The sequence below is a fragment of the Peromyscus maniculatus genome, chromosome 10, assembly GCF_049852395.1.
Source record: "Peromyscus maniculatus bairdii isolate BWxNUB_F1_BW_parent chromosome 10, HU_Pman_BW_mat_3.1, whole genome shotgun sequence".
Taxonomy (NCBI): Eukaryota; Metazoa; Chordata; class Mammalia; order Rodentia; family Cricetidae; genus Peromyscus; species Peromyscus maniculatus.
In genome coordinates, this window is record NC_134861.1 from 95,308,388 (window position 1) to 95,333,085 (window position 24,698).

Below are 24,698 nucleotides of genomic sequence, written 5' to 3' on the forward strand. Positions count from 1 at the left end.
GCAGCAGCTATCAGAACAGTGGCAGAAAGGCTTTCTAGTCGGCATGCTTAGGAAGTGGGAAGACTGGAATATTAATATTAACGACAGCTAAATGAAAGCAGATTTAATTAGATGGTCACACCGCCTCTGGTTACATGCTCGGGGCCTGGTGGGAATGAGTATTTGGAAGTGAAGCGTCTTTATCACAGTGGTCAGCACCTGGGTAAAGCAGAGAAAGAAATCAATAACATTTGAATAGCTTGGGGCAGACCCTAGGAACTCACATATCATATCATATCATATCATATCATATCATATCATATCATATCATATCCCGTGAGAACACCTATGAGATCACTAGGACTTCTGAGACGTGAAACATTTGACTGTTGAACTTCCATCATCAGTCTCGGGTATTCTCTTGAAGATGTTTCACAAAGCAAGAAGGGTAGGAGTGTTTGTGGTCTTTTTTCTTTATTTGTTTTGCCAAGAAAGACAGAATTAAGTAAAAAGAAGTCTGTATCTATACTTAACTTCCTTGTGTGCAGAGGCTTGTGTTTCATATTTCTGCATATGTTTAAGCTGGTATACCCAGGATCTTCTCAAGTCCCAAGTGCAGGGGTCTGTGTGTCTAGAGTAAGAAAGTCTACAGGGTACATCCTTAACTCTGTGAATTAACTAAAATCATTTTCGACATAACAGGTTCAGTCTTTATATTGAAAAAAGTCATATTCTTGCCAACTAGGAATTCTGGAGAAAAAGGAAACTAAAGAGTCATCAGTATAGCCAAAGAGTATTATTATTCTGTGGGCTTTCCCCGCACATAGTATGTTCATTTGGGATTTCATTGGCAACCAGATAAAATATTAATGCAGTTTCAAGGTGATGTTGTATCACGGGTTGACATTGAATGGGCTCCTCAGGATGAAGCTCCATGCTAAGGCTGCCCTGTTATCCAGCCCTGAGACGACTCCTTCCTGACACAGTATTTTCTCTTCCACGTCCAGCCTCCAGTTTTAATATGAAAATGAATGGCATGGCACTGAGGAAATTTAAAAATATCTTTCCTTAGTTGTTAAACAAACCTTTAGAATCATTGCAGTCAGTGTCTTTGGTTCTTTTGGTGCTCGATTTAGCTGTTAGATGGTGTCTCTCAAGGTGAATTCTAGGTCCTTTCCACTAGAATTTTAAATGCAGAGAGGGTTTAATTAAAATGAGGCTTAAGTGCGGGGGGGGGGGGGGGGCTGTTTTACTGCCAATTTTCTGGTCCATTGATGATGGCTTATTGGATTTCTTGACTCTAGGGTCTCAGAGTTTTCCCCCAATAAATATTTTACAGCAGTGATATGTTCCGTCTTTGTTTTGGTTTCGTAAAGAGACATAAATTTCCAAAGCAACAACATCCTCCCTTCCCCCCACCTTCTTCCCACTTCCCCTCCCCCCACTTCCTCCTCCTCTTCTTTTTCTTCTGCCATAGACTTTACTTCAAATTTTTACTTTCTAATTTCAAAACCTCTTTAATAATTTCATATCTGAAGGTATTTACATCATTCCCAATCCTCCATCCCCCTCTCCAGCTCTTCCTCTGTTCCTCTTCATTTCCTTTCAAATTCATGACTTACTTGATTATTATTGTTACATATAACACACACAGAGGCACATACATGTACATGTGCATGCACGCACACACACACACACACACACACACACACACACACACACACACACACCCTGCTAAGCCACCATTTGGCTTTTCCCACTTTCTGAAGAGCAGACTTTTCTTTTCCTATGAAAAATAATAAATGCTGTAAAATGACCATGTACAGGACAAGGCCAGGCATTGGATTGAGAAGGGATAGCAGTGGAACTCAGTCTTCTCCAAATAAGGACTCATAAGCATGCCAAGGACTTTCTGCCCTAGGGTGCCGGGGCCTGAAATGATGCTGGTTGGATAGTTTCATCCTGGTGAGATTAGAAGGCTGAGTGAAGAGGGATTTTCCCAGCTGCCTTCTCTCTGTATGCCTCTCACACTATGGATTTTCCCCCAGAACAATGGAGTAATAAAAATTAGGCATCCTTTGCCAGCTTGAGAGCTGGGCTTCTTTGAAACCTCAGCGGTTTGCAAATTCCTCCTAGGGGTCATTGGAAGATTAATTTCTCAGTCTTTTCCTGAAGTCATGGCTTCTCTTATCTGCTGCAACTAATTACAAGTTTATGGCTTAAACAAAATGAATGTATTTTTCTCATAGTTTTAGAGTTAAGAAGTTTGCAAGCAAGAGAGAGATAACAGGGATGAACTCAAAAAGGTTCTAGGAGAAATTCTCATCCTTGGCCTCCAGAGCTCTGAGTGACTCTTCAGTGGTCCCTGGCCGTGGCTAGTTCAGTTCTGTCTGCCTCTGTATTTACAAGCCCCGGCCCCCTCCATGTATCAAATCTCCATGCCCTGGTCCCTCTATTCCAAGGATCCTTGTGATTAGAGTCAGTGGTCACTCAGACAGTCTAGGATAATCTCTGATCAGAATCCTCAACTTGACTCCATCTGTAAAGGTTCTCCTCTGATGAATTACCATTTCCAGGGTCCAGGTGTCAGGAGCTGGCATGGAACAGCCATTGGGTGATATCGGGTGGCCGTTATTCACCTTCACTTACCCAACTGTAAAAACAGACATCACATTTTCTGCATAGCTCATTAACTCAATTAGATAATGATTCAGCAAACATAAACCTTTACTATAAATTACTAACCACGTCATCACTTGATAATTACAAATAATTAATTAATAATAAAAATGCTCAAAATATCTACAATGTAAAGAGGTTTTTAAAATTTTTCAAACAGCTAATAAATGTTGTGTAGAAAGATTTTCCCACCAGGTTCTCAGTGTTTGGAGGTAGGTTCTTGTTTAATGCACTTGAAGTGAAGGAGCTGAGCAAGAGGAAGAGTATTTTGTGTCAATGACATGGCTGATAGGTAGAAGAGTGGGACCATGAACCAGGCTGTCTAACTCCAGAATAGTCTTTCTCAATCCCAAAACCACTGTTACGGATGCTGTCACATGACTAAAGCATTTGTAGACACAACCTTGTTCTTCTCTTAAGAATACAATATCCAGTTTGCTTTTCATAAGAAGGCCTTGTATAAATTAGTTTTGTGTCTTTCTTGAGCAGTTCTTAAATGTGGACTCTAGAGTGCAAAGACTTCTTTTTTTGTTTGGCTTTTCTTGTCATTTAGGCATGTCTTCATGCCTAAAACAGGGGCTGCAACTAACTATGTGCTACTTAGCATTAGCTGAATAAATTAACAAAATTACTTGCTGCAAATATAAAAGAACTAGTTTGTGTTGCCACCGTGAAAACTGTTGACTGATATTTATTTTCCTTGTCTCATTTTAAATAAAAAAAATCTCATCAAAAATTCAGAATGACACTCCTTTTTCCTTAAGCATTCATGATCATGGTGTATTCTCGAAAAAGTATCTTATACTTCTGTTCAAGAAACTAACAAAATGTGCACATATTTACTGCACAGATATGCTTTTTTCCTAGTCTAAATTCCAAAGGAAAAATCCTCGTGTCTATTTTCAACAGCATCTAGCCTTGCTCTAATCTCTTGTGGCTTTGGCTCTCTGGTCTGATATTAACTAGAGATGAGATTTCTTTTTAATAGCAAGTTAAGCTGAAATCAAACTGCCAACATACTTCTCAACTCTGTTTTTCTTTTGCTAACTCTAAACTGCCAAACTATGAAAGATTGCATTTATCATGTTCCATTGTGAAGTTACAAAGGTACTAGATGAAAAGGATATGCCCATTAGAGATAAACATAAATATAATTTCAGTCTGAATGTGCTAATTATTAGCATGTAATTATTGCTACATATTCTGAACCATCAGAAATGTTACACTCCCTTCCCCTTTTTCTTGCAGACCACTCCAGTTTATAGTGCAGCATGTTGAACACCATGCTATGGTATCGAACCCTGACATGGAAAATATGGACACTTGTATTCTGGCTGTTGTGTAACTCAAAATCCCAGCAAGAAATTAATAGTGTCACTCCCAAATGAAGAGTGTGTGATAAATAAACCATCAGAAAGTATTATGAGGGTTAATGAAACTAATGAGGACTGAAAACAGAGAGGAATATTACTTTGTGTAATTCTCTGAGAACTTTGATGCTTTATAAACAAGGACTAACCTTCATCACTCAGTGTAATCCCAGGAGGGAACTCACTGATGACAGTAATAATCTGAGTCAAACTAGGCAGGTGAGAGTTGAGTAAGAGACTACTTAAACTAAGTGTCATGTCAGACTGTGAAAGGCGGATGATACAGCATGGAGGGCAAGATCCTGGCTGAGTCCAGCCTACGTTGTATATTGCTTTTAAAATTATTTTTGTAATCTATTTTATTTTTAATTATGTATGTCTGTGGGTGGCCTTATACACATGTGCAGATGCCTGTGGCGGCTTGATAAGTAGGATTTTTTGAAACTAGAGTTACAGGGAGTTATAAGCTCCCTGACAAGGGTGCTGGGGACCAAATGTATGTCCTCTGGAAGAACAGTACACACCCTTAACCACATAGCCATCTCTCCAGCTAGAATATGGCTTTATAAGACTAACAGTACACACAGTACACATTTACTCAACAGTTAGTGTATATATACTTAGTTTCAATTATATTCTGGTAAAATGTTAGGCCCTAGTGGTAAATTAAGAATCAATTAATGTAAATGTATGTTATGTCTATCAAATAACCAGAGAGATAATATCTTAGTATGGTGGGAGCATGGTAACATTTCTAGAAAAGCAGTTAGCTAGATCATAGAAAAAAAACACAGGAAAGGCAAAAGTTTGGTGAAGGGAAATTAGGTTAGAGAAATGGCTAGAAAGAGTCTATCCAGGTCTTCATTCTAGAACAAATAAAAGCCACAAGGTATTTTTATGATAGAAAGGAGAGATTAAACATCTGTTTCTAAAGGACTCTCATACTGCATGGAAAACTAGATTGAAGGTGCTAAGAGCATTATGTAGAACCCAATGAAGAGGTATGGGATCCACTAACATAGTAGCTCATACTCACAGGCAATAGAGCAAGGGTGGAATGCAGATAATAATTTCCATAGCTGTAGTTTTTACAACTGAGTGAAGGATGCTGGTAGACATTTAGCTAGAGAATTCGTGGTGGGAACTAGATTCAATTGCATTTTAATTTTAATTTACTTCAGTTTAAAATACCTTCTGAAATAATACAATTAGAAATTTCAAATATGCTCTTAGATACAAGGTCTAAAACTTAAGAGAGTCATTATTAGAGGCATTCTGATATTGAATGTCTCATAGTTGGTTATTGAAATCATCAGTGTGGATGAATGTAAATGATTAGATAAAGAATTGTTAGAGGAGATGGACTTATTGGACAAATCTTTGACAAATTATGTCATAAGGACAAGAGTCAGCAAAAGAGACTCTGCCAACAGAGATGCAAGAGAGAAACCTGGAGAAAACCAAAACAAGAAGAAAATAAGGAGCCTCAAGAAACTGGCTAGAGCCCAGTGTAGTGGTACATCCCAGCACTTGGGAGGCAGCAGCAGGTGGATGTCTGTGAGTTCAAGGCCAGCCTGGTCTACATAGTGAGTTCCAGGACAGTCAGAGGTATATAAGGAGACCCTATCTCAACAAAACAAAATAAAACACAAACAAAAAGAAAAAGAAAAGAAATAGTGGTCAATAGTTTGATACTTCATTGAAGATTGAACATCATCAAGCATGTACCTTAAAAGAGTCATGAATCCTCAACTACAGGTGAAAAGACAAGGCTACAGTGGTACATACAAACAAATGATTCAGTATAAGCAATTTCTACTGGATAAAGAGAAAATAAGGTGTAATGTGGGATGAGTTATTAAGGGCAACTTTTAAAAATAGAGTAGATGTTTATGTGTGTCTATACTGGTGGGAATGATCCACTGAAGAGAGAAAAATCAGAAAGAAGGGATAATCAAAACATCTCAGTCTGTCTTTTGTGCTCTGAAATAGAATGCCTGAGACTGGGAAATCTATAATGAACAGAAATTTGTTGGTTCAGTCCTGGAGGCTGTAAGTCCAACTGCAAGGAACCAGCATCCTCTCAGCATTGTCCCATGGTGGAAGGCAATGAGAGGGCTCTAGAGAGCAAGAGATAACATGTCAACCTCACTTAATCTCATAATGGCCACTAATACACTCAGGTTTTGAAGAATTCTCATGATTTCTATGCCTCCAGGTGACCTAACACCCAACAATATTGTACTGGTATTAAATTTCCAGTCTAGAGGGCACATAACCAACTATAGCAAAAGAAAAGGCTAATTTGAACTTTGACTTAAGTTTTTTTTAATGCTTTCATCTTGAATTTTTACAGCCCTAAGTTGGGAAAAAGTAATACCTACTGCTTCAGATTATTCCAACCGTTGAATATTATAGGGTGGGTGGAATGCTCAATAAATTTGCTGGCATGCAATCCACTTTATAAATTGATACTTAAAATGAACCCAAAGTTAATGTTGTCCAATGCACATGAGATATTAAAAAAGATGTACTAAGAGTAAATGAATGTAATTATGGCTTATAGGATTTGATTATCATAAATAGGAGGGGGTTTGATGAACATGACCACTACTGGGTTGCAGACACAACTTGGACAGTCAGTTCTGCTGCTGTGTGGAACTTGCCCTTATGCTGATGTTTGGGGCATTTGTATTTACAGGGTACTATTTTTCTGCCGGGAAATAAAGTCATTGAGCATCCATGCAATGAAGAGAACCCAGGGAAATTCCTTTTTGAAGTGGTTCCAGGTAAGATAAATTTTCTGTTTTGATCAAATTATCTCTGTTCTATGTTGGGAAAAGTGAAGACATGTCAGGTTTTGATATTCTTCAATTCTGGCCGAAAGTATTAAGTGCGAATGCAAGCATTTACTTTGGCTATCATTTACACAAAGATGCCACCTTTCTGCATCGATACAAATGAATGTGCACACGTGCACATGCTCATGGCCACAGGATGATTCACCTGCCCATGAGACTCTTGATTTGACTGAAATCGATGAAATGGTATTGTAAAATATTGTGTGAGGTGAATCTAATTTCATAGGGCTCTTATGATGCAATCTTGACACAAGTTCTGATCAAACTCTCTTCCCAGAGGATTATATGATAAATTCCCTTGCAAAACTGCTTTTTGAATAAGTCTTTCCTATTAAAAAAATTCTCAATGCCCAAGCAAGAATTATTACAGTCCTGTGTCTCCATTTTGCTTCCAACCAACCACTTACACAGGTTTGGCCTGTGGACTGCGGATGTGTCTCCCAGGTCATCAAGAGTGCTCAATGTCTGCAACATCTGTTCATTTTGCTCTGTTCATTTTCTTGGCTATCAGCTCCCACCCATTTTAGTGTATTTAATCCATACTTAAATCTTATAATAGCCCCGGAACTGCATCTACAAAGCCACAGCTCACGTCTTTGATCAGTTCTTTGGTGTCTCCTTATCTCCTAATAAAAGTAGAAGCAGGTGAAGAATGTGGTTTTTATGGAGTTGGCGCTGGACAACCTGGTTGATGTGATGTTGATATTGATCTCCATGCAGTGTAGGGTGGGTGTGGATTGATTTGTGTGTGTGATATGTAATTTGTATCAATAATGCTGGCACAAAAGCAGTCAACCAAACCCATTTTCCCAGATTTATAAGCTCTGGCAATTTAAAACGTGAGAGCGTATTTTCCCCCTCAATGAAAACAGCTGTAGCGTTGAGTTCAGCAGGCTCAAGATGGAATCCATGACTAAACGTTAATTAATGCAGCCAAAGTGCAGAGAGGTTAGTCTGATGTGTCGCATTATTTGTTTCCCCCCAGGGAGAACACATTGTAAGAAACCTGACTCTTGTTTGCCCTCTTAAAGCCCCTTTTGTTCTTACTTCTTAGAGGAATACCCCTTATGGAACCAGATTCCAGATGTTGCAGAGGCTTTGAAGTATCAGTAGAGGAAGTCTCTTTCCCTATTTATTCTCTCACACCAGGGCCTGTTGGCTTTTAAACCAGCATGGTATTAAATGGATGGCTTTGGCTCTTTATCTCCAGTAATAATGTCAAGAGTCTACTTGCCCAGCCAGTCTACAGGCTGCCTATAGACCAAAGCTTTCAGAGAAGGCTCTGATGTAAGGTGGGCATTCTCAAGCTTGTGTTAGAGTGCCATGTCTTCAGGTCTAAGACACTGTGGATGAATTTTCCAATATGCTGTGTCTGAGCCTTATGGACAGTACACATGCTATAGGGCCTGTGATACAACACATTTAAGATACTTAAGACTATGTGATAAGAAGTCTGAGGTTTGTAAAAAAGTGTGCGGGGAATTGAGTCTTGCTGCTATGTTCATACTAGTACCTACAATGTGCACACAGCTCCATCAAGACATGTTACTATCTAAACCATCAGTGCTGTGAGTTAAGATTTATAGTTCTGAGTGATCTTTGTAGAGCATGGAAAGAATTGTGACAATTGTGCTTTGAAAAGAACCCAGGATGCACACACACATCACTGAAAGTCAACTCTCTTTGTTACTAATTTCATAAACTGGGGCTGAATTTCTGCGACTTTGGGACAGGATGACATTTCCAGGCAAGTACCTATGTACTAAATATAAGAATATGGAGATTGGCCGGGTGGTGGTGGCACATACCTTTAATCCCAGCACTTGGGAGGCAGAGGCAGGTGGACCTCTGTGAGTTCAAGGCCAGCCTGGTCTACAGAGAAAATTCCAAGACAGGCTTCAAAGCTATACAGTGAACCCTGTCTCAAAAAACAAAACAAAACAAAACAAAACAAAAAGAACATAGTTAATGCTGGATTTTTTTTTCAAAATTAGGATTATTTACAAACAAGAAAACACTTGCTTTATCTTTCCAAATGGGAACGACAATATGATATTTTCTAGTTTTTCCAATCATGTTTTAACATGGGCATTTGAGAGGTTACAGTGGAATGTTTCCATTAGTCAGAAACTGACAGGAGAAAGGATTGCAAGTCTGTGGTTGGCACATTGTACTGACACATCTGTCATATATGCAAACATATATATATATGTATATGTGACGATCTGTAGTCCACATCGGTTCTCCTTGGAGAGTTCTCAGTTGCCACCCTGGGAAACCCACCCTACATGCCACATATAATGACCACAGACCCAATCCACCTGTCTCTATGGACAATGTACGTCAAAGTCTAACTCCCCAAGATGTGTGAATGAATATGAGACACTTAAGTCCTGTAATCCTGTTGGCTCATGGTGACTTCCAGCAATTCTAGGGAAAGACTGCAGCCAGCTCTTCACTATTTACACTAACATTCTCTGCATGTATACAGATTCGTGTGTGAGAGCAGTTCATCTTCACGTATAAATACATCTTTATAATGTATTCCTATACAGGGATTTTTGTTTTTGTTTGTTTTCTCATTAGTTTGAAATGCCAAAAACTAAGAAACAATAAGAAAAATAAGGAATTTTCAACAGAATTGGGAGACTTGCATCTTTGTATGTTACTAATTTATATTCATTTGTATATCATATTTCTATGCAGATTTTAAGCTTGTAAAAACCTAACTGGGAAAGTAATCCACTCTAAATTAGTGTGGGTTTTTTTTTTATGGATTTATTATTCCTGAAATGAATTATCTTTTGAACAGTGCCATGGTTTACAACATCTCACTTCAAATTTTTTCCAATTTTTCTACTTGTTCTTTTCAAAAAATGTCTGCCAAATTGGCAAATTTGAAGAACATACGGTCAGATGTGCCAAATTTTAGACTGGAGTGAACATTTATGGCCAAGTACTAAGCTTTTGGGAAATGTGATTGAGAAAAGAATGTTGGCAGATCTTTAATGTAAAATCCTTGAAGAAAGAAAATGTAGCTGGTCTTTGCTTCTTATAATGTGTTTGGGTTGAGTTTTCCTTGTTTTGTTACAAGATTAACAGAATAGTGAATGGAGGAATAATGCGTTGACCTTCTTAGGATAACATCTCAGGAAGAGTGAAGGGGGTTGGAGACTGGGCTAAAGAGGGCCAAAGGGAAAAGGGGGGTCTCTGCACCCATCTAGGCAGGAGCAGCAGCTTCCCTGCTCTGCCTACAGCCCTAATGCTCAGCACCCCAGGCATCCAGCTGTGTGTCTGATGTTGCTGAAAACTGCAGCTGCTCTGCAGCCATGCTGAACTGTTGCTGCTCCGGGAGGCCTTCCCTTCTGGTTCTGTGACTGGTGGCTAATGTGGAGGAAATCCTGACATGCTTCCTCTGCCTTCTGCTGTGCCTCGGTCTCTGGACGGAGGGATCCTGGTCGACAGATGCTGTTACTGGAATATAGCACCTCACCCCTCCCGGTCTTTATGTGCCTCTCCAAATGCTGATGCTTTCATGGGGCGAATTCATAGGGTTTTCATGTCTGTGGGATTGGCAGTGGACTTCACATGGCAGGCCACTCGCACTGTGGACCTGGCCCTTTTGGATGGAATACAAGAGGACTTAATGTCCAGCTGCTTTCTTTTTGAGTATTTAAGCAACCAGCACGTTTGGGTTCCCAGGCCTGAAAAGGGAGAGAAACATGGGCAGTTTCCCTGCTCCCACATCTTGTGCTTTTCTCCAAGAGGCATCAACTTCAGTACCTAGCTTACTTAGCCCGTGACTTTCTGGCTTCAGGTTCCAGCAAGAGGCCTTACCTCGGGAGGAGGAGGAAGATTTCAAAAGTTCACGAGCTATGCTCTCATGCCTTTCTGTCTTCCTAAAAAAAAAAAAAAAAAAAAGATTTATTATGTTTATTTTATGTAATGAGTTCTTTGTCTACATGAATTGTGTGTGACATGTATATGCCTGGTGTACATTGATGGAAGAAGAAGGTGATAGATCTTTTGGAACTGGAATTGAGAATAGTGAGAATAGTTGTAGGCTGCCATGTAGGTGCTTGGAATCAAACCTAAGTCCTCTGCAAGAGTAGCAAGTGTTCTTAACCGCTGAGCCATCTTTCTACCCCAGTCTTCCTGCTTTTCTATAGCTAGCAGACAGTCTGGCCTACCCCTCAACAGTTTGTGCCTATCATGAAGCCACTCTATGAAAGAAGCATGTCCAGTTTCCTAGTCTTGCCTTGTAAAAGCCATGGTGAGGCTCCATTTCTAATTTGATTTCTGTCAGTGAGCCTGGAAGGGATGCGGCTCCATACAGCATCAGTGATGAGCCAGAGGCGAGGCTCCATCTCTAACTTGGTTTCTATCCATAAGCTTGGAAGGGATGCGGCTCCATGCAGTATTCGTGATCAGTCATGGGCAGGGCTCCGTACAACACCACTGGTCCTTTCAACTTAGAATCTGGAGCTTTAACAGCACGGTTTTCTTCAAGCCAGAGGCCTCGAAGGCAACTCTAAGATAACATGGAAGACATTTTAATGTAGTCCCGCCTATAATTTTAAAGCAAGTTTCAGGGAAACTCATCCAGATGGAGAGTGACATTAGGGCTCTTACTGGGACTGCTCTCTGGAGATGGCTCATCTGAGGGATTAAGGGCAGGAGACAGGGACAGGCAGAGCTATCTGCCTGCCATTGCAGCTGAGGTTGTACTGAGTCTGTGGGGCTCTGAAGATGGAATGCCCCTTAGGGTTGCTCAGACACAGAATCTGGCTTTTATTTCCTAAGATTAACTATTCCTCGATTGTAGAAAAAGATAAATCCAGGCACAGTGATGCACAGGAGAACATCCCAGCTTCTTTTGTGTGACTCATTTCCATGAGTGCCTCCAGGTTCTTGATGGAAGCAATATGATTACCTCCATTACATACATGAAGAAATCAGTGCATAGGAAGATAATTTGTTCAAGCATGACAAGAGAACACTAAATACGTTGCCTAGTGTCTATAAATATGTACATATATTCTTCTAATTACCTGCATGAGAGGTGGTCTGTATGTGAGGATAAGAGGGTGTGTTACTGATTTACAGGCAAACTTTCAGGAGACTATAAATGTGTATAAACTTAATTATGAGGACTTAAAATGAGCCAGCAGTATATTAGAATCTGGACCATATTTTCCAGAGCACAGGCATGTGAAGTTACTTGCTTTGGACTGAAATAGATAAACAGGAATCTCTCTTCAGCTTCTCCATTAAGATTGAGAGTCTGAGTACTTGAGGTGAGAGTAGGCATTTTAATTTATTTGAAACTATTTACACATTTAAAAGCATCATAAAATGAACACTGGGCGAAGATGCCTACAGACTCATTGCAAGCATTGCTAAGGTCACAACGTAGTGCCAAGCAAATGAAGAATGAAGACACGCTTACCAGAAGTAGTCTTACCCGATGGGAATAACTGTCACCAAGGAAATGGTCCTCCCCATGAGCATGAGCACTGTTGGACTCTGTAGCCCAGAGAATAAACACTGAGGGAGCTATTCTCAGGGTCTTTATGCACTCCCCGTACACACTGAGTAAGAGAGTGCCCATACCCTACTCCTCATATTGGGTTGCCTTGCCCAGCTTTAATACAAGGGGAGGTTCTGAGTCTTACTGCAACTGGATATGCCATTTTATTGATATCCATGGGAGGCCCACCCTTTTCTCAATAGAAAGGGAGGGGTCTTGGATGGAGGAGACAGGGAGAAGTGGGGAAGGGCAGGATTGGAAGGACAGGATAGAGAGGAGACTGAGGCCAGGATGTAAAATAAATACATTTATTTAAAAAAGAGATTGCCCATTGTCTAGCCACCAAGAAACATATGTGATACCAGTCACATGCTGGGAATCAGTCCCTCAACCAAACAGAGACCCATTATAGATCTCAAAGGCATTCCAGATTCTCAGCTCCCCATCTGGGACCAGTTGCCAGAGTCTACTGGGAAGTCAGAGGTTATCTTACCTCTTCCCTTGTCCAAAGAGAGAAAAGAAGAGGTGGATATAGAACAAAGTGGGATGAGAAATAAAAAACAGAATGGTTCCAGGAACAGAAAGGCCAATGTGATCCATCTGAGGTGATCATCTTCCCTGGAAAGCGGTTAAAATCCTTCAAGAAGGGAACAAATTACCATTTACTTCACCTTTCTTCATCACTATGCTAATTATTTCCAACACCCTCACACAAGCATACAGGTTATATCAATTTTAATAATGATATATCCATTCTAACTATTTTCCAGGACTTCATAAGAGCTAAGTGAAAAGCTAGTAGACATGGGTGTTCAGAAAATAGAATAAATGTATTACAGATCCTTTTTTTTTAACCAAAAAATGTGCAGAATCATGCTTTATTTTGACTCGTTCAATCATGGACATGGATGAAACACAATGGTTTGAATCCAGGACCAGAGATTTTGTTAACCACTTTAATCACTGTCTTTAACTTTCAATTCCTGTTCCTGTGTTCAGATGTCAGTTCCCTCTACTTCCTGTCCTAGCTCTGTAAGATGCTCACATAAACATGATAACTCTCCATGGATGTTAGTTACCGCCTAGTGTAAGAAGTGGTCTCCATTAGACTTTAGCTCTCCAATTTGGTTGTTCTTCTCATCCCACAAGGTGAAATCTATGTCACACATTTATAAGGGAATGTGTCCTGGGTAGAACATTTCATAGGTCTGGAGTCTATAAAAGTCTTTATCAAAGTTTGAATCTGCTCAGACAGTACAGCTGTGTTACATTACAAGCCAACTGAGAAATAAATAGTTCTGACAGATACTCATGGGTGTCTCTGGGAAAGAAAATACTTGGCTAATTTTCTAGTTCGGGAAGGTAATTATGCAATATTGGCAATGAAAGTTTACCAGTCATGTCTGTGTTTGTGACTCCTGAATTGAACACATGATACCATTTGATAGATTAGCTATCATTTTAAAATGTAAGTCACAGGCTGGAGAAATGGATCAGTGACTAAGAAGTTTTGTTGTTCTTCCAGAGGATCCAAGTTTGATTCCCAGCACACATTTTTGGTGGCTCACAATTGCCAGTAACTCGAGCTCCAGGGGAATCCAATGCCTTTGGCTTCCGCAGGTATCCCAACACAGAGATGCGCATGCCCACATACAGATGCACACATATACATGATTAAAGATAAAATAAAAATTTTAAAGTAAGTCAGTGTTTGGCATATATTTTATATGTAAACATGGGGATACTTTAAAAAAAAGATTTGTTTTCATTTTAATTTTGCATATTTATGTGTGTCTGTATACATGAATTCAGTGCCTGCAGAGAACACAGAGGGCATTAGACCCTTTGGAGCTGGAGTTACAGCGAGTCTTGAGCTGCCAGACGTAGATGCTGGGAACTGAATTCGGGTCTTCTGCAAGAGTAGTATATGTGCTTAACCACTGAGCCATCCTTCCAGTGCCACATGAATACTTCCAGTAAGTGGTTTAATGTAAGACTTGGCCATTGTCTTGATCCCTGTTTAACTATGCTGCTAAGGCATCTGCTTGTACAATAGCGGCTGTGTCTTAACCCCCCCCCCCCTTTTATTTCAGAGCTATGCTAAATCTGCAGCTGTATTTGTCACTCAACAGCGGTGGTGGCGATCTCTTTCTGCCCAGGTCCGTAGGCAGCCCTGCCGTCCTCTGCGGGGCATGTAGACCATCTAGAGAGCTGGAGTAGGAGTTGCTTACGCTATGAAAGCTGTATGTGCGCAAGTGCTTGGAACATGAAGTCAATACATCGTCTCACTCAGCATGCAGCTACTCTGCATTCTTCTCTTTAGAACGAGTTTGGAGATTTTGTTTTGCTTCCCAGTTCTCTTCCTACATAAAATACCTTAAAGTGTGACTTTGGAAGAGGCCATTTGCATGGCACAAAGAGGATGTTTTAGATGTGTTTTTTTCCCTTTCCTTCATGCTTTGGCATTCTTTCTTGTGTCGTTTGAGCCAGCAAGCATTTATAGCTTTTGTGAGCCTATGAACGATGTGAGCACGTGGCCACTCAGGAGGTAAGTCCGTGGGGAGTAAGTTTTCACACTGTGCGCACTCTGGCCTACTCCCCATCACTGTGAGCTAGATAGGGATCGGGGAGCACTTTCTGGAGAGAACCAGAGAGTTAAGATCACAAGCTTTTCACCCCATAGCGTGTTTGCCACCACTACTCTGTTCTGCTGGAATGACACAAGCCAATGAGTGTGGCTGGCCAGGGCCCAGTACAACTCTTTTCATCGGCTCCGAAATGTGGCTTAAGGTAATATATGTGTCAGGAACTGTTATCCCGACCCATGCTCAGAACGCTAAGGTAGGAGGTTCGCCCTAAGTTTGAGACCACTTTGTGACACACAGTGAACCCCAGGCCAGTCCTGACTACAGTGAAACCGTGCCTTAAATGAAAACAAAAAGAGATGGTTGAGAAGATATCTCAGTTGGGAAAGTACTTGCTGGTGAGCCTTAAGACCCAAGCACCTCAGACGAAGCAGAGCATGGTGGTAGGCTTGTAATCGCAGTGCTGGGAAGACTGGGGGAGGAAGACCCTGCCCCCTGGCTCACCAGCCTGGCCTACTTGGCAAATTCACCACTCTAAGAGATGCTGTATAAAAAAAAAAATTAAGGAGACAGCTCTCCTGAGAAGTGATATCCAAAGTTGACCTCTATCCTTCATTTGGATGTGTACACATGTTCATATGCACCCCCTTCCCACATGAGCACACACACACACACACACACACACACACACACTAGTTACTATTAGTTTGAGGCTAGCCTGACTGTGCCATGTGCTATTCTAGGCCAGCCTGGGCTACAATGTGAGACATTATCTTAAACCAACCAAAAAAATTAATACATAATTTAATTAAGAAAAGAACTATTATTTCTCTTGTGATTCCTGCTCCAGCCACTTAAAAATGTGAAATATAGACAGTGGGCCAGATTTGGCCCATGGCCACAGCTTTCTGATCCCTGTGCCAGATAAAAAACAAAAAAGCAAAGCTATAAAAAGCAGGATGAAGACACGAATAGAAGTCTTCACTGTTGCCACCAGCGCTGGGATCAGACCTCCGAGACAGCCTGTCGGGCCCAGCATTGCACTGAGTCAGTCATGGTAGGGAAAGAGACCGTCAGCACTTTTATTTAGAAGGACCATCTCTGAATAAGATACTAAAGCACCATGATGACGCTGAAAATATCAGGGACCAGACTGAGTTTGTCTCGGCCTTGATCCAGCTCCCACAGAACTGCACCTTCTGACGAGAGCTAAAGTCCGTGTGACTTTTAAACGATGACTGCTGTTAATAGTGGACTGGACATGATTAGAAGCATCCCCATCCTTCCTTCAGTCCACCCAAGTCAGGGTGATTCATGTGTGTTCTGATCTGGAAGCATTCCCAAGGCTAAATAAGCTCGGAACATATTCTGAACATTTGCTTTTGCATATACATCAGTATCTTACAGTGCTCAGTGCCTCTCATAAAATATGGATAAATCAGCCAGGCAGCGGCGGCGCACGCCTTTAATCCCAGCACTCAGGAGGCAGAGCCAGGCATATCTCTGTGAGTTCAAGGCCAGCCTGGTCTACAGAACGAGATCCAGGACAGGCACCAAAACTACACAGAGAACCCCTGTCTAAAAAAAAAAGAAAGAAAGAAAGAAAAGAAAAATATGAACAAATCAAACAAATTTAACAAATTTCTCTTCTGAGCAGTTGATTTCATCCTCTACTGGTCATCAACCTGCCCCTGCCTACCCCTTGCCCCACTGAGATGCCTCTAAGACCTGAGGAACACTTCTGTCATGTTGATATTTAATGTTTGCTGAAATTAAATGCACATGTATGTACGTGTGGGGTCTTGGGTAATGATATATGCCAGGCTTTACATGCAGTGGTTTATTTAACTTGATGTAGTCCATATCACCGACAATCAGCGGTGCATACTCATATTCTCAGTGCTAACACAATGGCTTCACATCCATCAGAGCCCACAGGCCAGCATGTGCCACAGCCTTCTGCCACCAGTAAGAGCATAGAGAGGTATATTCTCTAGATCCTGAGACCAAATAGCTAAGAGCTAGAACACTGAGGATGGCAAGAAGGAACTAAGTAAATATTGAAAAGTCAGAATCAAGATAAACTTCTGTCCCCATATTCACATTTGCTGAAGTTTTTATTTTGTCTTCTCTTCTTGGAAGTTATTGAGAAGAGAGATCATGTCTGCTGTCCCCAGTGTTTAGTAGAGTGCCATCATATAGTAAACAGTCAATGTGTGTCTGCTAGTTTAATGAGCAAATGTAACCTCGGTTTTATCTGATGCAATAGCTGTACCGGGCTAGTTAAGATTAGGACCTTTCAGGTCTGTGTTATTGAACTGGATCAAGGCTGCTTTTCCCACTGCCTTAGGACACTGGGGGCTCAAGAAACTCATTAGCTTCTCATACTCCTTTCTCTTCAAAATCTAGTCCCTCTGGCCTCACCATTCAGTCCATCACTAATACTAAAGCCAACCGTGTCTTTTATTGCCTTGGTGAGAGAAGCTATTTGTTAATGAGTTATTTGCCTGAATAATTGTATTTTCCTTGCTCATTGTTCTTAGTGGCATGGTTTTAATTATGCATGCTCAGGCTGTTTGTACTTACCTGCCTCTTTCATCTGGTAATTGAAATGAACTTTGTAATCGAATGAGGCTGAGAAAACAGACAGTGAAAGACACAAATAAATATCAGGGCTGTTCCTGTGAATGGATTTCTGGGGTGGTTTTCTCCTGTGGAGGTGCATCTTAAAGGGGCTTAGCTGGAAAACAAATCAGGTTTGAGTGAGTTGATGGCTGGTAGAGAGAGCAGCCAGTGATTTAGAGAAAACATACTTCTCAGGAAATAAATATTGGAGAAGAAATGAGTGTGCAGCAAACAGCTGCTGAGGAGTATGGGAGAATGAGCTAAAGGAGACTGGCAAACTTCTGGATCCACCCATCATCCAAGCCCCATGACACCAGTCCTGGAAAGGTCAAGGGCGTGGTTCACTGGGAGTCTTGAGAGGTCTTGTGCATCCAACAAAGTGTGGTCCTTCCTCTCAAAATCCCTGAACTGTAAATAAGACAATTGGCAGCTGAGGGTAAATCCACCAAGGATTTGCAAGAACTGTGACTTTATTTTAAACTTTACTTCATCCCTAAGTTTGCCTGAAATGGATATGGCTAGAGAAAGTAGATTGAGCTTCACCTACCAGGAGTTAACAAAGGAAGAAAATGTGGAGTTATTTGTGTTAGGACAGCTACCCAGGCTCCCTGGAAGCCAGTATGGGAAAAAAGAGTGAAGACTGAGTGTTCTACATCAACAGGATCAGTGATGAATCCCTCCCTCAGAGACTGGGGGGAGATGGAAACTTAAGAATACCATGCTCCTAGGACAAAAGGTCATGTGGCACCATTTGTAAGTCCTGGCATAGAGACTAAATATTATTGCACTGGACCCTAAATTTGGCAGGGACTTAAGATGTGAAAGGGCAGTAAGGACTTCCCAGAGGCAGGAAGTCTGCAGCTGGAATTTAAAAGTACTACTGGATTTTGATTTGATAACTGGGTTAAGAACTTCAGGCTGAGAAAATGCTGCCCAATGTAAAAAGACCGAAAGTGAGACCATGGGTGCCCCAAATAAGAAAGGTTGGTACCAAGGAAGTGTTGTCAACTCTGGTGTGTGTTTATGCCTTGACTACAGGGTGTACAGGGGTGGTTTTTGGCTCCCCTTTTTATAGGGCCAGCTAGAGGAATCTCTGAAAGTTAGCAGGCAACAGGCTATACCATTCAGCTAATTTTGTAGAAGAAGCATACAGGTATGTGCTCATGATAAACAGGAACAGTAAGCCTAAGTTTAGATTTCTCTATTATATTCAAATAGTATCAGCTGACTGTGACCAGCAGACCGTTGCAGAGGAGTCACCGGACTGTTACCAGGGAGCAGCGACCTTGGCTTGATTCCATCCCAAAGCTCTTCCTATGAGCTCTAACTAGAGCGGCAGAGGTTCTAGAGCAGCCTTGTGTGTCTTTGACAAGAGGGTGAATAGTCTGCAGAACATTTGTTACCTTCCTAAAGTTCTCAGAACTAGGTAATGTAAGCTGAGCTCAAAACAAGAGAACTGTGTTTTCCAGAAGTCAGAACCCAATGTCAAAGTGCTGACTGGGCCATCCCTTCTGCGGGGCTCTTTCCTTGGATTGTACGGCCACCAGCTCTGCCTCGTCGTGTATTCACAGGACCCTGTTTCTGTGCCTTTCACTGTCTTGATTTCTTCTCATGAAGACTCCAGATGCATTGGAGTGACATCAACCCACACTGACCCATTCAACTTAGTGACCTCTTTAAAGACCCTATTTTCAAATTTAGAAACTTAAGAGTTCTTAAATTCAGTGTGTATTTTCCGGAAACACCTCAGTCCAACCCATGCCAAAAGGGGAGATAAGGGCCAAATGCCCTTCAAGAGACCCTTCATCTGTTAAACCCAGACCTTGACATATGTGTGTCAGGCTGCAGCTCAGAATCCAACTGCTCCTCCCATAAAGACTGTGGAGGCCAGAAGCAGAACCAAGAACATGCCATGGAAATGGGGCCTGTAGTAAAAAGCCTGTCTTGGATACCTACTTGCTCTTTCCTGAAAAATGACCTCAGATTGAAATTTGTTTAAGTTTTTTGTTTTATTTTTTAACATTTTGCCTATAAGAAGTAGACCAGACAACTAGCTGTAGTATTCTTGTTGTTTTGATCTTTTCCTCCTGTTTAAGCAAGACTTGTTTTGTTTGGGAACAAATTCCTTTTTCAAGTGCTACACAGCACCTTAAACACCACTGTGCTATGTCTAGTTAGGGACAAGCAAACTACCGAGAACTTTCCCTTCTTACCCAGCGGCCCCAACCTTCTTCTGTGAATTACCGGCACGTCACCGAGACGCTGAAGAGCAAGAAGCTTCAAGACAGGCAATTAGGGCTCTGGGAAACAATTAGTGCAGGGGCATGACATGATGTAGGGCTCATTTCTTCAACACCAATCACAATGTCTTCCTCGTGAGTCATTTTCCTGGTGTGTCACTTACTTACAGGAATCACAGAGAGATAATGACTAAGTCGTGCTTAGAGGCTGTTTGACGCTGATCTGTTGGCTGGGATTTGTCATAATGGGTTCTTTGATTGAAAGATAAATACCTCATTTCACGGAGGCAAATCAATTATTATTTCAATAGTTTATTCATTGTGTGTTTTGTTTTCGACTCCCGCATAATTGTATGACCCACTTAATTTTGTGCGTATTCCTCAAACTTCCTGGAACTGAATAGACAAAACTCCGTGTATTTCCTACTTTATCTCCTTTCTCCCTGTTAAACTGAAAAGCCGCCCTTTCCCTTCCTGGTCCACCTCCCCCTTCTATCTTTGAAGTCCACTCACTCCTCTTTTCAGGAACTATGCTCTATTGATGTCTTGTTCCTTTTTATGTAGCTCTGCCTTCTATGCTACATTACTCTCATGAGCAATTCTATTGAAAAGCTAATTAATCTCACACATCTTAAATTTTAAAGCTACATTCAGTAATACCTCTGATTAAATGCTGCGCCGTCATCTCTTGACCACGCTTCTCTCAGGAACCATCAACTTAGCTTTCTTTTTTCAACAAGCATCCTTTACACCCTTCTACAATGCATGCTGATGTTTCAATCCATTTCAGCTCCCTAAGAAAGCTCTGTCTTATTAATGTCACTGGTTCGAGCAAACGTTTCTGGGTACAATTACTGTTTTGGTTCTAATAAGATCTGCCCATTGCAATTGCGAGGCATAGCTGAGAACTCCATAGTCTCAGTTCATATTCTTCTCTTCCATTGACTTCAAGGACACCACACCTTCCTGTGATTGTTTGTGTATGACAGCAGTGAATGTTACAAAATGGAATTATCAGATTAGACAGTGCATGTGAATGTCTGCAAGCCAGTGCCACTCAAATGAGGATGGTGATCTTTGTGTGTTAGTCCCATGAGTCTCTGTCCACTTGCCTAGCTTCTCTCTCATCTTTATTGTGACAAGTGGCCCTTTCAATTCGGTGCCCACTCCTTTTTGTCCTGAACAACTAAAATGTTCTCCCCCTGCTCTGTTTATTCTATACACTATCAACATATTGAGATTTTTTTTTAAGACTTGGCCTCACTAGGAAGTCTGGCCTTGAGTTCAAGATGCCTCTGCCTCAGTCTCCCTGCAGCTGGAAGTATAGACATAGACAAATACTCTCAGTGCTGTTTTTATAAGCCTTTACTTTTAGACTGTTTCAGGTTTATATGAAAAGCAGAGAGAGTTCTCATATGCAAAGTGAAATTTATATTCAAATATGATCTCCCCCTCCTATTTAAAAAAAACAAACTAAATAAACCTGGCTGGAGAGACAGCTCGGCAGGTAAGAGCACTTGCTGCTCTGGCTGAGGTTCAGATTAGGTTCCTGACACCCACATCATGGCTCGCAACCATCTGTAACTTGGACTCCAGGGGTCCAGTACTCTCTTCTGGCCTTCATGAGCACCAGGGGAAACACTCATACATAAATCTAATGTTTTTTAAGTCAGACTAGAAAGCCGCTGTATAAACTGTCTCGGCATATTTCACTCTTCTCCTTGGCTCTCACATCTGTACTCACAGGAGGCTCCCAGCTTGTCAGGCATCCACGCTCTGCATGTGTAAGCAGCCTTTGTGTATGCCTTGTCTCCACTCTGGTCGGCTACTTCCCAGTCTAAGTGGGGAAGACCAGCTTGAGCTTATCTCCCCGGCAGGACCTCAGCTGTACTTCTACGTACTTTATTATTTATGTGTATGTAAGTTTGTCTGTGTCCCTGTCAATGACTGTGTCCAAGTCTACATATGTGCATGTATATGAGGGTGCCTGTGGAAGCTGGACCATGGCATTGGGACTGGAGCTACAGGTGGTTGTAAGCTGGCCAATGTGGGTTCTGCGAACTAAACTCCAGTCCTTATAAGAGCAGCAAGAGCTCTTAATCACTGAACCATCTTTGCCAGGCCTCATTTGCACTTCTTTAAGATATGTATGCTTAACCAAGCCTTCCAGTATGTCTCAACCCACTTTGAAGGTCTGTGCTTTTTGTAACTTTCTGACAAGAGTGCTAAGTTCCAGGAGAACTTGGAAGACAATTTGCTTATCATCACGTTTCTAGCATAGCAAACTACCTGATGATGTTATTTAATAAATACTTATTAGACAGAGGAAGGAAAGAAGGAAGTAAGGAAAAGAAGGGAGAAGACATGGAATAAAATTAGTAAATGGTATACTGTGGGTAGATAATCAGAAGCCCCACATACCACAGTATCTTGGCAACTCAAATCAGGCCTAATATTTGTTTCACCAGACATACAGTTAGAATCATGTATGTGAAGGATTGGGCATGGCGGCACATGCCTGCAATTAGGAAACCAAGACAGGAAGATTCCAAGAGGCTGGAGAACATGGCAAGGACTCGATTCAGAAATACAGAAAATGAGTCAGCTGTGAAACAGACACTATAAGCCAAGCCCGTGTCCTTATAGAACTGTTGTTGTCCATCTGAGGGAACATCTAGTAGACATAGTCTTCCCCCGAAGCATTTTGACAAACTCTGATAAAGCCCATTTTGGAGGTCTCTGGCACTATTAGAACGATCACATAGCAAAGTTGGGATTCTTCCTGGGCAACGTGGAGTGTATGACTGCCTGTAATGCACTGTCATCCAAATGAGGATGGGGATCTCTGTGAGTGAGTCCCAGGAACCCCTTTCTACCTCTGCTTCTACTTACCTCAAGGAAAGCAGCCCTAGTCATTTCTAAAGTCCTGAAATCCAGGAGTGAGTGTTCTTAATGTCTTCCTGCCATTTTCAATCTGTAAATGTATGAAGAATCAATTGATGTGAAAGCACTCAGTGGGAAAGAAGTGAGAAGATTTCTATTCTGATGTTTAAAAGTGAGTTTCTCTCGTCAGACTCCATTTACTTTCTTTCTTATGTGCTTAAAATCCATCCCTGAGCCACAAGATGACTGCTGTTCACACTCAGGATGAACTGGTACCTGGTGGTAAGCCTATCTTCCCTGCTCAGTCCATTGCCTACCTGTTGACCCTTAGTGCATTTACTTGGTGCCTCCTGTAAAGTGAATGGCTCCTCCTTCACTTCATGGCACTGGAGGTGCCATTTCATTCTCTCTCTAGGACACAAAACCTCAAGGGCATCATGGATGCTGCCGATGAGACTATGGCCACTGAAGCAATTATGCATGGGAACTGCAGGCAAGAGTCTGACTCTGTGTTCAGTCTAGTGACCGGTGACTCAGTTACAAGCCAGGAGCCAGGGACAGTGTGGCTCAGGATATTGATCATAACTGAAAATGCCACCATCCATCACAGGAAATTACTTGGAGCAGCAGGGAGATGATATTAGAGCAACTAGGTGCACCCTAGACATTTTATGTATTCTGATAGCCATAGCATTTACAAATTCTCCCTCATCTCCAGGTTCCTTTATGTGAGAACGTAGAAGAAATTAGACTCTTAGTATCTGCCAGCAGTGCAAAGAAATACTGGGAGGGTCAGTGGAGAGGGTTCATGATGAAGGGAAGAAGGATGGTTCTGTTAGAGACCCATGACTGTGTGCATAACCTACGTGTCAAGCCAGGCTGAGGCTCCCGAAGCATGATATATCACTGAAACCAGGAACTGGACCCTTTGAGCCAAACAAATCTCTAGGAGTCCTTGGCCAAATAAATATTGAAGAATATTTTTTAAGAGTCACCTGATAAAATAAAGTTTTATCTTTAACTGCAAATAACAAAAATCAATTAGGAGTATAGTTTTTTTTCTGCACACCTCGTCAAGATGTAAACTTGTCCCTTTTGTGATGTGAGCCATACTGTGTACTTTTGAAAGGGCAACTTGCTTGAAAAAGTTCCAAATTTAGTGCTCGCTGTTTAATTACAGAAAAACAGGAGACAACAATGAGAAAGCCTCCTGGCATTTCTGGACAACTGTCACGTTATTATCTAGAACACAATTACACAACAAAAAATGTAGAGGTCAAACTCCTCAGCATGGGTAAATGTCTATAGTTTTAGATGTGGCTAAAGTGAATTAAGGATGTGTGTTTTTCCTTTGTAAAGACTTCTGCAACCTGGGACAGGTGAGAGCTCTTGCCTTGCAAAGACTAGTAAGTTTTGTGTATTCATGCAGAGTATATACTGTGTTATATGTCTTTTTAATAACCGAGGGAGATAACCAACAACCATAGTTACTTCTTCTTTTATATTGCTCAGATTGTAGATTTAAATTCACTTAAAGATTATGTTCATGAGTGCTTAAATGATTTCTATTATTGTTTCCATTCTTATATTCTAGACATGGGTGTCCTTTGACAATGGCAGTTTAAATCTGAATTTAAAACCAAAAAATTTAGAAAGTCTATGAAAATGGAAATCCTTGTTGTTCAGAAGTTAATTTTGTTCAGTTTACAGAAGAGGAATAACTGTGCTAGGGAAGTTTTCATGACCAGCATATGCATCCCCAAATTCCTGCTTGAGTGGTCTTCCATACTCTCTGTCTAATTTTCTTTTAATTTTGCTGGTATGGACACAAGATTACAGCCATCGCAAACCATCTATTTTGGTAGTATGGTGATGACAATTTAATAGTCATAGGACTATCTATTATTTTATGTATGCTCTGTGATAAATATAACTTTAGGCTATTT

General features: G+C 41.1%; 1 protein-coding gene across 2 annotated transcripts in view; it reads left to right on the forward strand.

The window, feature by feature from the left end:
* The window catches only part of Arhgap24 (Rho GTPase activating protein 24), a 410,747-nt gene that overhangs the window by 174,636 nt on the left and 211,413 nt on the right, over positions 1–24,698 (forward strand). For both annotated transcript variants that reach the window (XM_006975407.4, XM_076546797.1), the window contains one exon: positions 6,730–6,817. In XM_006975407.4, the coding sequence (XP_006975469.1) occupies positions 6,730–6,817 (88 nt within the window). The remainder of the gene's footprint in view (positions 1–6,729; positions 6,818–24,698) is intronic.